Here is a 16,098-nt window from a genome sequence, read left to right on the forward strand (position 1 = left end):
GAGACTCTAAGTATATTTACTCCTCCGGCTCAGCCTACATGGCTGGATTGACTTAAGATAGGGTAAAAGTCAAGGATATAGACAGCGCCCCAGATGTGCTTATGAAGTTTATTGAGGATAACTTCATGAAGATTCGTATTAAAGGAAAAATGGTCAAGCTGACTGTTGAGCTTGAAACGGTAAAAGCCGCAAGGTGCCAAAAGGAGAAGCATCTTGATCTGATCTTTCTGATAGGCCTGTGGTCCATAGGGTTGCTGGTGGTAATGTTGGTCCTGTTTCTTGCATCTTTCTTTAAGTGTTCCCTGGGGCCTTTGAGTCCGTGTACTGCTCATCAGCTCAAGAATCCTTTTTGCTGACATAGCGAATACTATTGGCTATCTATAATCTTCGTATGAGCTCGTCAATCTAGTCAGTCAATAAACTTGTCGTGACTCACCTTTCCAGGTGTAATAAAGAACGCGAGAACAACATGGCGGTGTCCATGTATCCCCATTTATTGTACTATTATTTTATCATAGGAGCCATGTAGTTGTATATCCCTTGGACAGAAAGTTTACTGAAATTCGATCCTCGCGATGTTGCTGTTGATTGGTGGAAGGAACGATGTCCAAAAATTAATATATACATGTGAACGATTATTACCATGCAAAAGTCTATGCCACGCAATAGATAATATGCAAGACGAGTTGGAGCAAAGCAAGCGACTAGGAAGAGTGAGTAAGAATTGCAAGCTCGGAGATAGTGCTACACCGCAAACTCCTGCTACACTAGAACGATATTCGCATGAACGAGATAAGAAGCGATATATAGCGCGGGAGGAGTGAATTAGCTGAATTGGACGTAGTTTGCTTTGGTAGTGATTAGTCGCGGTATAAAGCCGGCAATGCAGAACAAAGAGCTTACCAGGGAATTGGCCTTCGCGTCCATCGACACGACCAGTCCACCATTCGTTCTGGTTATCCGTCCGTTGCACAATCTCGATGACATCTCCCGCCGAGAAACTGAGATCACCATGTGCTTGCGCTTCATAATCATACAGTGCTGTGACCGTTTCCACCGGTGCGGCGAATCTGGCTGGCTTCGGCTTCGGGGGCGGAGGAGCTGGCTTCGATTTGGATTTGGCGGCCGCAACAAAGCTGCTGCTACCGCCGCTTGTTGCAGCAGAATAAGGAGGGGGAGGATTTTCAACGACATCGGGATCCTTCTGCCGCGGGGAAAACTTGTTCTCCTTTTCCAACTTGTCCTTGCCAAATTTCGAGTTCTGTTGACGGATACCCTTGGTCTTGAAGTGAACAATGGTCAACTCTTCAGCACGTTCCTTAACATCGCCGCGTTTCTTCTCGAACGCTTCCTCGACATCCAACGTGAGGTCGAAGTAGCCAATGTTCATCCCCTGCATCTTTTCATGAAGAGTGTAGAAGACGTTCAGTTGCATGTAGTAGAAGGACTGGAACAGTGGTCGAATGAATTCTGCTTCGAGGGCAAACAATTTCGGCAGCTCATCCTTGAGCAAGTCGTTATAATAGTTATATTCCTGAGTGGCTTGTTCCACATCGTTTTCAGCCTTATAGAGAGCCTTTTCATCCTTGAGAGACTTGTCTTTCTTGTCTTGGAGCTTCTTGAGGGAGGCCCTATGCCGATCGTAGTCCAGCTTCTTATGGTCTCGTTTTACTGCGACTTTGCGGATCACTTTAATAACCTCCAGCAACTGATCCGCAGGGCTGATAATGCGGCTTTCAATCATTTCCAGCTCGGGCGCGAGCGATTCCTGGAGTTCGCGTACAATCGCTTCGTATTCTTCACAAGCCTGGATGCCTTCGGGGTTGCCTTCAATCGTATACGAGCTTGGATCCGATGCGCGGCCGGAGATCGGCTTATATAGTTCTGTCATGGCCTTGGAGAATTCGATCTGGTGGTTTAGCATACCTAATAGAGTCCATTAGCGAGACACATTAGGCCATCACGGGCGCTAGAGAGGGATGGAAGGACGGTACCATTAATGGCATCAAAATACTTCTTTGATTCATCGTGCAGTTTTTTAGTCTCCGTTTCGAGTTCCTGAAAACGCCGCTCTGCATCACTATAGACTGCGTCCTTCGTGTGTTCGCCAATGTTGAATTTGGCCTTGAACTGTTGCGGCGCTCGGACAATGCTCTTCTGAAAGCCCTTCAAACTCATGTTGGATTCTGTCGCAGGCAGCGAAGCACTCCGGAAGAGATCGGGACAAACAAGGAGAAAAACAGAGACGTTGACAAGTCAGCCGTGAGTGGACAGGTATGGGGTATAATTCAGAGAAGTTGACAGTGAGAGAGAAGGAGGCACGGCGGAGGTGGGGGAAGTAATCTTTCGTTCGGTGCTGTGCCTTGGGGCTTGTAGGGCGGCGGAGAGCCGGTGACGGTTAGACTTCAGTTCGTTTTGCTCGGCGCTGTGGCTGTGCTATGACATAATACCTCCTTCTCGGAGAATAGTTAGTAAGGTCGCTAAGCTACACTTTCCTTAGTGTAGCTATGCCGGATTTATAGCTAATGGGAAGAAAGATAAGGTCGGTAGCAAATAATATCAGCTTTAACACTAGCTATTGTTCTCGTGAGTGTGGATATGGTATATTGGGTCGGCCTCAAAAAGCTGTGGCACAAGCGCCGGGTCAGCAATGCCGAGTTAATAAATACACGCGGATCTCGGGGGTTCGTCCCTGGGTACTCCGTATGATTAGGCACCAGAGTATCCAAAAGTTGGCACGACAGGGCTGAGTGATTCTCAGGATGAACTGTTTTTCCTTTCCTTTCCCTTCCTGGTCCTTCCGTGGTTTGCATCATTTGCATCATACGTACTCCGGGGTTCGAATTTAACTGCTTTGAGAATTCCCCGCAATAAGTTAGTGACACTGGAAATCTTTCAACTTGTAAAAGAGTGGTTATGGGTACAATAACCATATATGGGACTTTTCCGCGGAGAGCTGCAGGTTTATCCGGGTTATCTTACCCCACGTGATTCTTCACATCCATTCGCAATTGTCTTGGTCACATACATTTGGCTTTAAAATGCGAAAATATATACTGAAGTGTCCGGGGATGTTGCCATTGAATAAAACCACAGTGAGCGCTACTCCAAGATAAATCTTATATACACATCTTCAGCAAAGCTACTATCAATTACTCTGTATTTTGCATTGTTTATCTACTTATAGTGCTCCGTAGTGATACTGCAGAAACAATCAAAAGCCCGATGCCGGTTCCTAAAGGGGAAAGCACCTTCGGACTATCTGATAAATCCGATCGGGCTTAGTGAGCTCGGCAATGATATAACCGTACCCAAAGTTTTTCCCATCTCTCGTTCTCCCATTCACTCCGTCTCCTTCTTATCACCAACTGTCTACCGTATATGGCACAGTTGCGGATCCATCTCAATGATGTCTAATGTTACCCAATCAGCCTTGAGACAGGCAACTCGCGCCTACGCTCGTCGACTGCCGTCGACGCAGCATGGCTCCTTCTCTTCCGCCCTTCCCAGACGGGTGCTCGCCACTCCATCGAGACGGTTCTATGTCTCCGAAACCAAGGCTGGAAATGCTCAGGTTTCGGTAGATACCGCTATTAAGCAGGAGCAGAAGGAATTTATGAAACAAACTGGGGTGCAGCCGCAGAAGGTGGAGCTCCCTAGTTCTGGTGTTTCCGGCGATGCCTCGATGAGCCCGTCTGCCGGCATCCTCAAGCAGGCCACTGTCATGGACCAAGGAACGCGACCGATCTATCTCGATATGCAGGCCACAACTCCAACGGATCCCCGTGTTCTAGACGCCATGCTCCCCTTCTTGACCGGAATTTACGGCAACCCTCACTCGAGAACCCATGCATACGGTTGGGAGTCAGAAAAGGCGGTCGAGCAATCCCGAGAGCATATCGCCAAGCTGATTGGCGCAGACCCGAAAGAGATCATCTTCACTAGCGGTGCTACTGAGAGTAACAACATGAGCATTAAGGGTGTGGCGAGGTTTTTCGGGCGCTCCGGCAAGAAGAACCACATCATCACAACGCAGACCGAGCACAAGTGTGTTCTTGACAGCTGTCGGCATCTTCAGGATGAGGGCTATGAAGTTACGTATCTCCCTGTGCAGAACAACGGCTTGATTCGGATGGAAGACCTCGAGGCGGCTATTCGCCCTGAAACGGCCCTGGTCAGCATCATGGCCGTCAACAACGAGATCGGTGTCATTCAGCCCTTGGAACAGATTGGAAAGTTGTGCCGCTCTAAGAAGATTTTCTTCCACACGGATGCTGCACAGGCTGTTGGAAAGATCCAGCTGGATGTGAATAAGTTGAATATCGATTTGATGTCTATTTCGAGCCATAAGATTTACGGCCCCAAGGGTATTGGGGCTTGCTATGTCAGACGTCGTCCTAGGGTCCGTCTTGACCCTCTCATTACTGGAGGTGGGCAGGAGCGAGGTCTGCGCAGTGGTACTCTTGCCCCTCACCTGGTCGTTGGCTTCGGTGAGGCCTGCCGTATCGCTTCCCAGGATATGGAGGTACGTTCTATATTTTTTTCCCTATGTTTACTTACAATTCCTTTTCCATTGTCGAATGATTATATACTGCAAATATGGATTTCCGAGACCGGTGGGGGTAGCTGCACGCCTAACGCGTGACCCACGGGCCTATGACGCCTCAGCAGGGGTAATGAGCTGGCTATGTTTTGTTTGCTTTGTTTGCTTTATGCGGCTATACGTCAGTGGGCGTCGCTAATCCAATTGACAGTATGACACCAAGCACATTGATCGTTTGTCGAAGCGCCTGACCGACGGGCTCCTATCCATGGAACACACACACCTTAACGGAGACCCTGAACACCACTACCCGGGATGTGTCAACATTTCCTTTGCCTACATCGAAGGAGAATCTCTTCTGATGGCCTTGAAGGACATTGCTCTGTCGTCGGGTAGTGCCTGTACCTCCGCGTCATTGGAGCCTAGCTACGTCCTTCGTGCCTTGGGTAGCAGTGACGAGAGCGCCCATAGCAGTATCCGGTTCGGAATTGGACGATTCACTTCGGATAGCGAGATCGACTACGTACTGAAGGCGGTGCAGGACCGCGTTCATTTCCTACGCGAGCTGAGCCCCCTCTGGGAGTTGGTGCAGGAAGGTATCGATCTGAACACGATCGAATGGAGTCAACATTAAATTGTAATATACTTCGGAGTGCCCTAATCTTCCGAATGGTCGTCCAAGCCGGTATTTGACTGTTTCATGACCGGTCTGGGTCTCTTTTTCTCTCTCTGTTTTATACTTTCTGTCTTGAAAATTCCCCATATCACCCTTGGGATGGCGTTGGCTGGGATTGCACTACGGATGGATGACGATCTCTGAGTAATTTGTATAAAGAATGAATCTTATTCGGACGACGATCGACTCTGGTTACTTTGGTAAATTGAACTAGTTAGCCGGGTTCAAAGACAATATGACGCCATTGCACGCGGTATTAGATCATTGAAACCTTAAGAATGCATCATATCGGGGGAATCGGCCTTCCAGTTGCAGCATCATGAAGCAATAAACCTGCGAAGAGGATCGAACAGCAAACCTGTAGCGGCGTGCCAGTGCGTAGACGTCAATTCCAATCAATTCTCAGGTTGTGTTTCAAGTTCTTGGATTGCACTGCTTGATTTATTTAAAGTTCACTCATTTGCAGGTCACAGATAGATGAAATATCATGATAATGATTGACTTGAATCATAATTTTTCACACATTCTTGATTAGAAGACTGGAAGCGGTCGGAGTAATGCAGTGGGAAAAAAAAGGTAGGTAGAAATGACTTCGGAGTTACTCCGGGGTTAACAGTCACGATACTTGAGTATGTCAGAACCCGAGGTTTGAATAAGCTGATTGATAACGGGGCGGGAAGTCCGGGTCCCTTGCGTTCACCGCAGACCTCAATGGGGTGGCGTGGGTGCGAGCGAATTTGCGTAGACTCTCGCTTAATGGGACGCGGCGGGTCCGAAATCGCACTCAACCGCCCATGGAAGCGGATTCCGGTTCATTCTCTAGCACTCAGACTAGTACACGTGACCAGACACCCCTTTCGCTTGCACCCAATGTGCTCCGCTGGTCTGGGATCAAGATAGAGTATATACTTCTATAGATCAAGCTCTTGAAGCTCCAGTTGACACTTCCATGTTACCATGTTCCTCCCTCCAAAGTCGATCCTGATCTATCCATTCTACTTTTCGACTTTCTGGACGACCAGCGCCCTCTCGCCTTACCGGAACCAATGGAGACCATATTGATTTCACACCCTCGTCACGGAGTCTGCTGGTTGGCGGCAACAAGATGCTTGCCCATTTATTCCGTGCTCTGTAGTCGCAGTTGGCCCACTCCCTCCCATGCACTTTATTGCGCATCAAACAGGCCTCTCGGCCACGCCTCTCCTGTTGAGCAACGGTAACGGAGGGGATTAATTCCCTCATGCCTATTGTCCCCGTCTTAGGAGTCCGGTGGCACCCTCGTTATTTACCGCTGATTAATTCTCGTCATTTCCCGTCCATCTCCCACGGTTCGTCGTCGGTCTTTTTCGTGAGAACTTTTATTTTCTGGCTGGTTCATTAAACTTCCTTCCTCACCGTGGATCATTGGTTTTCTTCTTTCCCCCCTGTTTCTTTTCCCCTTTGTTGCCACATCCACACATTTGGCTGGTGTTTCACTGACCAAACTCCCCTGGAGAAGAATACCGGAATCCTCGGCTTTCTTTCACTTTATCTGTGACCGTCCTTTGCCGGGGTTTTGATGGGATTTGAGTTAATTTCTTGATCTGACCTCATCCCTCCCTTCATTCTGGTGACTTCCTCTCTGACCGATTGTTAATCCAAGTGGTCACGCGACCATTGTCGTTTAAGACATCAGTCTTTTGAGTCTGTATGCTCCTCCTAACACTCTGGCCATCTAGACCTTCATGAGACTAACTTGACGTCAGTACTGCCGTGTGCAAAGCCTACCAAGGTCCTCCTAGACAGCAGTGTTGGACTAAGCAGACCTAGACGTCTTGTTCTTCTGGAATTCGTGTTAGACGTCAGCATTGTCGGATCCATTACTGTGATTCTATACACATTCTAGTCATCATGCTTCCTCCGGTTCCAGCACTAGCGGACTACAGCATTTCGCCAGACCATGGATTTCTTCCGCCCGAGCCACCCCTTGACGTCCTCCCAGACCCCTATTATGCTCGGTGGGAGTGGATGGTCTCGAATCTACAATCGCTATTGCTAAGTAAGAGGATTCGGGGCGTTGTGGACCAGATGCCTATCTTATGCACGTCCTACCTTCAGTCCGAAGGCGAGTGGAGAAGGGCCTATGTCGTCCTAGGATTCATCCTTCACGGATATGTCTGGGGAGGAAGCAAACCATCTGAAGTAAATCACACACGTAGTCTCTTAGTCGGGTTCATACTGACTCTTGCCAGAAAGTGCCTCCTCAAATTACCGCCCCCCTGCTAGAGGTTTGCAAGCATTTGGAACTCCCTCCGGTTGCTACATATGCGGGAGTGTGTCTGTGGAACTACAAGTCTATATTCCCCGAGGAAGCTGCGGATGACCTCAGTAACTTGAGTTGTCTGAACACATTCACAGGCTCGTTGGATGAACAATGGTTCTACCTCATTTCTGTTGCCATCGAGGCTCGTGGTGCGCCATCTCTATCGCTGGCGCTGCAAGCAATTTCTGCAGCCCGAGCTGGAAACAGCCTGGTGGTGACGGAATCGCTACAGAGGCTCGCCGAAGTCATCGATGAAGTAGGAGCGCTGCTAGAACGGATGTACGAGAACTGTGATCCATATGTGTTCTACCACCGGATTCGGCCATACCTTGCTGGTAGCAAGAACATGGCCGATGCGGGACTTCCTCATGGTCTGCTCTATGACGACGGGAGCACAAAGCCCGAGTATCGTCAATACGGAGGTGGCAGTAATGCTCAGAGCTCCTTGATTCAATTTTGGGACATTGCTCTGGGTGTCGAACACCGACCCACTGGAGAAACCCGTTCTGAAACCGACAAAGATGACAAAGAAGGAGTTACGGGAGCACCCCGCCACGGATTCATCCACGAGATGCGGTCGTATATGCCAGGTCCTCACCGTCGGTTCCTGGAACATGTATCCGCAGTGGCCAATATTCGGGAGTATGTGGAAGCTCGTCGTTCGGACAAGGCATTATGCATTGCATACGACGCTTGTCTTTCTATGCTGCGAACCTTGCGGGACAAGCACATCCAGATGGTGTCCCGCTATATCATCATTCCATCCCGCGATGCCAAGGGCCGGGCACCCCGGTCTTCCAGCCCACGCAGGCATGCCGCTACCACCAATTTAGCGAACACTCGCACCGGCGATGGAAAGAATAAGAAGCTACGAGGAACGGGAGGTACTGCCCTGATTCCCTTCCTCAAACAGGCACGAGATGAGACTGGTGAGCCAGCCATCGATGCGTGGGCTCGCCGTCTTCTGAGTAATGCACCCACCGAAGCCAGCTTTGCAGCCCTGAGCAAAGTCGGCGAGCATCCCGACGGTCATCTGCAGGTTGTTGGATTGTCAGGGACCTGGGCAGCAGACGATAGTGAAGGAGGCATTTGCCACTGGTAACCAACCAGGCGCGTATTAGTTCGACATGGACTTGTGTGATTTTAGCGAATTGCGTTTGATATTTTAGCGTTTTTAGTAATTACTGCCGATGCAGTTTGCCCAGTCTAAAAGCTCATGGGGACCGTCATTCAACAACTACCTTGATGAGCCGATGACATCAATTCACCCTCTACAGATGTGATGATACCATTGTGAATAGAGCTTATAGCTTGTGACCTCCCTTACATGTTTATGGGTGTCCGTTTGTCCGCTCCCAGCGATGTTACTTTTTCCAATTGACTGCGATTAATCTGGTCCAACTCTCATCTTAGTGCTGCATATACTCTCGCCTAACGCTGCTAAGGTAAGGATTTGGGAAATCCGATCGCTTCCTTGAGGCAATCTCACATTGGTATTAACACTGCGTTGAAGCCTGCCATTGCCATATAATACAGAGCGAACATTGATAGAATTAATGAAGTAGTGTCCCCTGATTTTGAATGTCCCTGCCTCAATTAAATCCATTCAAAAAGGATGCGCAAGTTTATCATGGATCGTTTTAATGTCAATCTAGTTGCAATTCTTCGTCCCGTGTATGTGCTTGACAAACTCGCTTGCAGAACAGACAAGCCGTATCTTGGAAGTTTGGCCTAACGAAGGGTGACCTAGATGAAATTAGCACTTTCCTGATAGATTTGGCTGGATAAGTATAAAAGGTCCTGCCGTGCTTTGAAACCCAATCATCGTACTATTTGAGTGCAGTTGCATAACGGGCGGCGGTGAGAAGCGTCCAAACGTCCAGTTTGGTTTCACCAGAGGCTTCCATTATTTTGTTATAGTTAACATCAAAGTGTGTTTCTCTTTGTAATAACCAAAGATCATCAAATCGTTAGTCTAAACAGAGCAATATTTGAAAATATTATTGACGTGTTGGTAGAGGCGAGGTGGACGACATCGCAAGGTTGGTTTTGGGGGAGAACGGAATTCCATGCCCTTTATAACCCATGTTGTAAAGTTACGAACTCCACCCCTCCATTGCGCAAAGCTGAACGATCGACAACCACCTGTTGCCTTTGCATACGTACAGGTGGCATTGGTTCCAGGGTGGTAAAGACGTAGTCCTCTGAGTTCTGTTCCAGCGAGTCTTCGATCTACTCCGAAGTAGCGCGGAATGGATCTTACTTTCGACTGAAATCATACAAATTAGATGCATGTCAGCTACAGGAAACCCCGGCAGCTGAGGAAAGGTTGGGGCCCCACTAATGGAGGCACATAAATGAGAAATTTAGAGCGCCTCGCTTAGATCGTCTGCGGGAGAGATCTCGATCATCATGACCCACATTGGAAAGGGCTAACGTAGAACCTATACATGGCAGGACTTATGGAACGTCAGACTCCTTGTTGGGATATTTCTTGGTGCTGTATCCACGATATCTCCATTTTTATTGGTATTGAAGTTCTAGACTGCAACCCTTTCTCCGTCAGTTCTAGTTAATGTTATCCAGAGTCGGGTCTATAGCGGTGCATCTTGTTGCGGAATTAGCACGCATACGGCAGTGTCAACTTAGCGCGGACATATAGACTAGTGATCTATAGGTGTTGTACGAGATGAGGCAGGGAAAATGGGCCATTAGGGCTTCTACCAGCCTGTGTGTGTGTATGAGGATCGCCATATGATGTATGAGCTTTGGCGAACAGTCCTTGAGAGTGTCTTATATTCACAGATATCACTTTCTAAATAGCACTTCTTTATCTATGGTAACTTCGAGTCATGATGGCTGTGGCCAGCTTAGTTGGATTTATAACAAAGAAAATCCTTAAAGGTGAGAGGGACGCTAGTTAAATAGCTCACTTTCAAATGGTGAATCAATTATAAGGACGTTATATGAGTATAGGGTCTCGAGCCTGAAGTATATTCTATCTTGGTGAAATATTACCGGAGTAAGCTGATCCCCAGCTATGCAAATTGGACGCCTTGGCTATCTACGTAATTACCACTGGCGGTGTCTCTATAACCATTCTCGTAGCCAGAACTTTAGTGTCCCCTTCTAATTTCCTGGAACTTTTTGCAGTACTGTTATCTCGCCATCTCACCTTATCTTTTAGTTTTTCATCGACATCGTCTCTGTAGTCCGTGGACTCGGGCTGGTGTTTTACAACGGAAACCCCTGTTCAACCTCGCAACTATACATAAACAACACTTGCCAGTTAATCGCAACAGAACAACTTAAACTACCGCAGTCCGAAACCAATCAGGGCACATCTGAACTGCTGCGTCTGCAGCCTCTTCTGTGTACCACTTCGATTGTCGGAACTCAGCCTTCTGTAGCACCTTATAAGCGTTATGGGGGCTGGTACCATCACAAAGACCCCGCAAACTTCGCTTCTCTTCAGTCATAGGAGTAGTCATGTAAGACCATGCTGTGGTAGCCTCTCTAGTTCCACGAGTAGCGAGACTGATATCAAGCCCAGAACTGGCTTGCTCTGGGAGGAACACAGCATATTCATTCTCTCTTAGTAAACCCATTCCACTGTCATCCTCCTCTATGCTCTGCCGCTCGTTATTTTCCAATGTCAATGTGGCAGTTGTAAGGGCAGGCTGCAATGCCCACGCTTGGTTTTCCGCTGCGTCGTTAACTGGGAGCCAGTCCCAGATACGATTGAAGTTAATACTGATCATGGATTTTGTGATTCGAGCTCCCTTCTGGAATAGAAACTTCCATTCTTTTTGTGGAATTGTTTTGTCTTCCCAATACAAAACCTCGGTTAGGGTTCGGCCAGCCACATCCACTGCATTCAAATCGGTCCCCTTCTGGGCCATGAAATGTAAAAACTCAATCCGAGGTTTTAAGTCGATTACAAAATCCAAATGAGCAAAGATGTGCAACAAAGGATACCAAACATTTGTGTAAGCCCAGTGCGGGCGGTAGTAGGTGTTGGGATCTGCTCCACTATCAATCAGATGGCGGAGAATCGTCAAATGAGGATCACCATTGGCTTGACACTCATGGAGTATCATGCTCTCTAGTGCTGTTTTCTCCTCGTATTTTGCATTGACATCAGCACCCTGCTCTAGCAGAAACTTTGTCATAGTCGGCTTCGGTGCCTGATGCTCGAGATAGACAGTGAAGTGCAGTAAGGGCCGACCAGGCTGTGGGTGTAGAAACTCTTTTAACAAGCCATCATCTCTGGCGTTTTTAATTAGGTGCGTGATATATCCCTTCATGTTCATTGCTACCGCAAAGGCCGGGAAGTTGAAATGCCAGTCTTGAATATACTTGCCAATAAAGCGAGAATACCAACAGGCGGGCCAATTTTCACCTGAGGTGTCAGTCAACTGCTGGTCAAGGTCATCAAGAATCGAAAAGGCAGTATCAAGCTCTGTGGATTGTAATGTATTCTCCACCTGGGACGCATGAAAAGCGACCTCTTCCATAGCATCGAAGGGAAATCGCAGCTCTTCTTGCTTGCTCTTTGGCAGCTGGAGCCAAGCTTTGGCGAACGCAAGAACATAGGTGTCTCCGTTGCCCTTTGGCTTGTATTCGGAGGTCTCAAAAAGTACATCCAGCAGCTTATTTCCGACAAGGAAATCCTTGCCGGATCGGTGTACCAATTGTACCACATCTTTGCTAGGGTCGATTCGATCCCTGAATTGCACTTTACTAGCAATTTCCGTTGAATCTTCCGTATCTGACACATCTGCCTCTTCAACGAACCCAATAGGACCCGCCAATGTCTGTGAGTGGGTAGAAATCGTATCGCCCATCATGCCTATAAGGTTCGACTCTTCGTGAGGGGTGGAATGATCATAGCCAATCGACTTGTTGTATGGCACTATCTCCAAGAAGCATTTACAGCAATCGATTAGCTGACCTTGAAGCCGACAAGGATCGAGGAAATCTTTTGCTGTGAGGTGATCAACACTCGAGTTATCCGACCAAAGATTGGATTTTCCATCGATGTAACGTTCTGCCACATGAACTACTAGAAATAACTCCAAGACAGCCATTGGTTTCCGAGCCCGAAGAACAACCTCTAGCATGATGTAGGCCCTTTGGCGTAATTCAGGATCAATCCTCTTGAGCATGTAGATATACAACTCGTCCATCTGTGTTGGCAAACCTTTCACCAGGCCAAGGAGGCTACCCAAAGCTTCACGCCGTGTCAAGGCTGTGTCAACCTCTGCAACAATAGAACTTGCCCACAGAAAGACACCGTCAGCGTTGTCACGTATGTAGGCCAGCACGGCTTTGAGTCGATCCTGTATTGAGGCCGTACACTGGTCACGGAATCTTGGATTTTGGCAAAGGCGGACCAGAGCATACCGCCAGATGTCGTCTTTCGTGTTCTCATGAATTTCCAAACGCCAGCAATCGGCGAGCAGATCGCGCATACCCTGTTCGGATCTACTTGAAACACACACTTTCACAGTGTTGTCACAGGGCGCATGGGAAGGCCGTATGAGCTCCTTTAGGAAGTCAATTGCGGAAGTCGCACTTGCTGGATCCTTAAGCTCATCAAGCCCGTCAAGCACGACCAATGCACGGAATGGAGTTTGAACCTGGGACTTGCAGTATCTCAACGCGTTTTCAAAATCCTTTTGGCCCCATTCGCGAACCTTCAGCCCGACATTTTCGCTCTCCGACTTTCGAGCATGGCGAATGACACCACGGATGAGCGCAGGCCGTTTCCTAAGCAGCTGGTAGAGGATTCCACCTAGCATTGGCTTCCACAACGTCTGTTCCTCGGTTCCTCGGTTCGTGATGAAAGCCTCGAGAATGACCCATTCCCTTTCACTGCTATTAGAGACCTCCTCTGGCGTTGGGTGTTCGCCGAGGTGCTCCCGAGTCTTTGGCTCATCAAGGACATGTTTCGTTGCAGTGGACTTGCCAGAGCCAGGTTTTCCTGTAATCCAGAAAATGTTGTTTTGCTCTTTGCCCTGGAGCCATTTTTGGAGCGATGATATTCCTGGGGCATTAATCGAATCCGTCCCGTTTTTGTGCGCTTCAGCCTCATATAGCCACTCAAGAGTCCCTTCGGTTGATTTCACGATCTCTTCTTTTCGTTGACTCGCGGTTTTTCCGAACTCCTCCAAGCTTAGGAGAAGACCTAAGCAAATTTTAGTCTTTACACATTCTCACGCAGTTGATGGAAGACCACACTTGATACTCACCATTGCTCTCTTGATCGAGTTGGCCCTTGACTCGATCAATATGACGTGAAATTTCCGCACCGACCTTTTTATAGTCGGGGTCATCAATGCTGGGGAATTTGCACATTTTCATATGGTCTGCGCTGATGTGGTCATTGCAGTCGTTTCTACCACCTTTAGACGACTCGTCCTCGACAACCTAGCCAAATGAAGGTAATTAGTGCCAGTTTGTAAATTGCTTATCATCCAGGCCTACCTTTCCCAAGAATCCATTAGCTTTCTGGCTCTCTTGAAACGTACTTGTTTCAAACCCGTTGTGTTCAATCATCCAGTCGACGGTTTTTTCAAACTCGCCATTAAGCTTAGTTAGCATCCCATCGCTGCCAGTCAGCGCTTGAATGATGCTGTCATTGTACTCTGCACCCACACCTTTGAGAAGCCTGCCTATCACATTCCCATAGCTGGCGAGCTGGCTTCCTCGGTGAGGTGTCCCGAAGAACACGATCGCAAAAGCAGATTCAATTATGGCGTGGTGAGCCTCAACCTTGGTATTCAGGCACTGGTTCAAAACCTATCGAAGCATGATTCAGTCCAAGGCCCCCATTTCAGTCGCTATTTCACTCTTCAGATCATTCCTTACCTCTTTCACAAGCAAACCCCCGAGGGAATGAACAATGAACATCAGCGGACGGTGTTGACACTTCGTCCGGAGCGCAGCCACTGCATTGCGCAACGACTCTGCCAGTCCTTGGATATTGCAGAAGTCAACTTTGGTCTTAAATCCGTAGGCGTGGGAATTGTATCCATAGGTCATGATGCGGGCGGATTTACACGATTCATGCTGTGCGAGAAGCGCCTTAGGCCAGAATACAGTTTCCGTTTTCTTATCCCACGGCCATCCAGTTGTTTTCTTGTATGTCCAGGTTGACTCAGGGTGTCCTTGAAGGCCGTGGATGAAGATAATATCCAACTCCGGATCGTCCCCACCATCCTGGAGAACGGTCATCCACGTGTCTCCGACTTTTACATCGTTTTCAGACATTGCGCTATTCGCTAAATGATTTCATCCGTTTTCTCAGTGGGGTTTTCTGTTTGGATTCTTTCCGACAACTGGTTACTATTCGTCAGTTGTGATATAACAAAAGACAAAATGGCTGAGGGTACCTTTATAAAAGACCATCCGTCCTCCATCGGGACCAACTCACGCTATCGATGGCTTCCCCTCGTTTTGTGGAGCTGCCTTGATCACTTAATCCAATTCGCCGTGGATATGTTGTTAGTGGCTGCCAGCACATCGCTGATCCCACCTTCAGCTTTCCACTCAACATTACTGTCAGCCACTATTATCGTTCATCCGGACCTCCACTGATGATATCCAAGCGAATGAAGACAAACTGTGGGGCCTCGATGGCTATTGAGATCGACAATTATGATGCGCCTAAACACCCGAAGATCGCGAGGTGGAACCGTGAAGGCTGATAGCGTGACAGGCCATAAGTCCATCACAAACAGCCTCGAGTCCGTGCAATCCAGGCATTGTTATGATGTGTCATTTTGTAAATTGTTGTTTTTTGTGTCAGGAAATATCTAAACCTCAAAAGGCTTATCCAAGTGTTTTAGTCGCGATTGTATATATGTTGGTCGATATAGCAAGGAATGTATAATGTTTTGAGTTTATATAAAGTCTGACAACAAAAGGAATATGAATTAGCTTTACCTTGCCTCATATATGGTCTGAAGACAAAATACAATGTAGTAAGTATGTAGTAGAGAGTGCATATGTAAGTGTTGGTTAGAGGGAAAGAACAAAACCAAAAAAAGAAAGTGCATCATCCGTGAATCGAACACGGGCCTCATCGATGGCAACGATGAATTCTACCACTAGACCAATGATGCTAAGCTGATGTCTTGGCATATTGTATTGACAATATGTAGCAGCCGATCAAGTTGATAACAAAGTTACCTCATACATCATTAGGGAGAGGGGGCTGTGTTTGGATTCACGTCAAAAAGGGAGTAGAGAAGGAGGAGTTGACGTGAGGAAGATCGGAGTGTACGAAGGGGAAAAGGATGGTGTGAGTATAAGTGATATTTTATATAGCACCGGGGTAGGCTAGTCTAAATTGGACGAGAGTTAGCTTTCGTCGTAGAGGAGGCCAACTTTCGCTGTCGCTTTGATTATGTAGTGAGATAGTATATTAAATCGGCGAGCCGCCGCTGGAAGTTGAGAGTGGAAATGCGGCTTTTTATGACCTCAGTAACTGTCATTCTCAGCGTCAATTTCACAGGTCTTGACATTCTAGTTGTAGTAGTGCGTAAAACTCGGGAAGTACTGAGTTGTAGT

The 16,098-nt window shown here is 47.8% G+C and overlaps 5 protein-coding genes and 1 non-coding gene across 6 annotated transcripts; 3 read left to right on the forward strand and 3 right to left on the reverse strand.

The window, feature by feature from the left end:
- Positions 1-621: 621 nt before the first annotated feature.
- Positions 622-2,350, reverse strand: BDV38DRAFT_51437 (amphiphysin). Its single transcript, XM_032063466.1, has 3 exons — positions 1,995-2,350; positions 904-1,926; positions 622-848 (listed from the first exon to the last, which is right to left on the reverse strand). Exons 1-3 carry the CDS (start codon positions 2,176-2,178, stop codon positions 826-828), a joined length of 1,230 nt encoding a protein of 409 aa, XP_031915463.1. The 5' UTR covers positions 2,179-2,350; the 3' UTR covers positions 622-825.
- A 1,056-nt stretch (positions 2,351-3,406) lies between these two features.
- On the forward strand, positions 3,407-5,177 carry BDV38DRAFT_269911 (IscS subfamily cysteine desulfurase; the record flags this gene model as incomplete). The annotated part of the gene is made up of 2 exons (XM_032057051.1): positions 3,407-4,525; positions 4,755-5,177. 2 exons carry the CDS (start codon positions 3,407-3,409, stop codon positions 5,175-5,177), a joined length of 1,542 nt encoding a protein of 513 aa, XP_031915464.1.
- A 1,608-nt stretch (positions 5,178-6,785) lies between these two features.
- Positions 6,786-8,766, forward strand: BDV38DRAFT_51467 (indoleamine 2,3-dioxygenase). The gene is made up of 2 exons (XM_032063467.1): positions 6,786-7,400; positions 7,451-8,766. The coding sequence occupies exons 1-2, from the start codon at positions 7,110-7,112 to the stop codon at positions 8,621-8,623; spliced, it is 1,464 nt and encodes a 487-aa protein (XP_031915465.1). The 5' UTR covers positions 6,786-7,109; the 3' UTR covers positions 8,624-8,766.
- Positions 8,767-10,829: 2,063 nt separating this feature from the next.
- BDV38DRAFT_281172 (uncharacterized protein) lies at positions 10,830-14,796 on the reverse strand (the record flags this gene model as incomplete). The annotated part of the gene is made up of 4 exons (XM_032059481.1): positions 10,830-13,711; positions 13,776-13,953; positions 14,011-14,325; positions 14,395-14,796. The coding sequence occupies 4 exons, from the start codon at positions 14,794-14,796 to the stop codon at positions 10,830-10,832; spliced, it is 3,777 nt and encodes a 1,258-aa protein (XP_031915466.1).
- A 108-nt stretch (positions 14,797-14,904) lies between these two features.
- BDV38DRAFT_242605 (uncharacterized protein) lies at positions 14,905-15,123 on the forward strand (the record flags this gene model as incomplete). The annotated part of the gene is made up of 1 exon (XM_032054115.1): positions 14,905-15,123. One exon carries the CDS (start codon positions 14,905-14,907, stop codon positions 15,121-15,123), a length of 219 nt encoding a protein of 72 aa, XP_031915467.1.
- A 456-nt stretch (positions 15,124-15,579) lies between these two features.
- Positions 15,580-15,650, reverse strand: BDV38DRAFT_t95. The gene has a single exon. It is a non-coding gene; the product is annotated as a tRNA-Gly (tRNA).
- Positions 15,651-16,098: the final 448 nt, after the last annotated feature.

This window comes from Aspergillus pseudotamarii, assembly GCF_009193445.1.
Source record: "Aspergillus pseudotamarii strain CBS 117625 unplaced genomic scaffold BDV38scaffold_16, whole genome shotgun sequence".
NCBI classification, from domain to species: domain Eukaryota; kingdom Fungi; phylum Ascomycota; class Eurotiomycetes; order Eurotiales; family Aspergillaceae; genus Aspergillus; species Aspergillus pseudotamarii.

What these genes read in the sequence shown, in the direction of transcription:
- BDV38DRAFT_51467 (XM_032063467.1), top strand. Translation starts at nt 7,110, where the DNA reads ATGCTTCCTCCGGTTCCAGCACTAGCGGACTACAGCATTTCGCCAGAC. An exon ending in GAGGAAGCAAACCATCTGAA is followed by an intron (nt 7,401 to 7,450) that starts GTAAATCACACA and finishes GACTCTTGCCAG; the next exon opens with AAAGTGCCTCCTCAAATTAC.
- BDV38DRAFT_51437 (XM_032063466.1), bottom strand. Translation starts at nt 2,178, where the DNA reads ATGAGTTTGAAGGGCTTTCAGAAGAGCATTGTCCGAGCGCCGCAACAG. An exon ending in GTATTTTGATGCCATTAATG is followed by an intron (nt 1,927 to 1,994) that starts GTACCGTCCTTC and finishes GGACTCTATTAG; the next exon opens with GTATGCTAAACCACCAGATC. An exon ending in ACGCGAAGGCCAATTCCCTG is followed by an intron (nt 849 to 903) that starts GTAAGCTCTTTG and finishes TCACTACCAAAG; the next exon opens with CAAACTACGTCCAATTCAGC.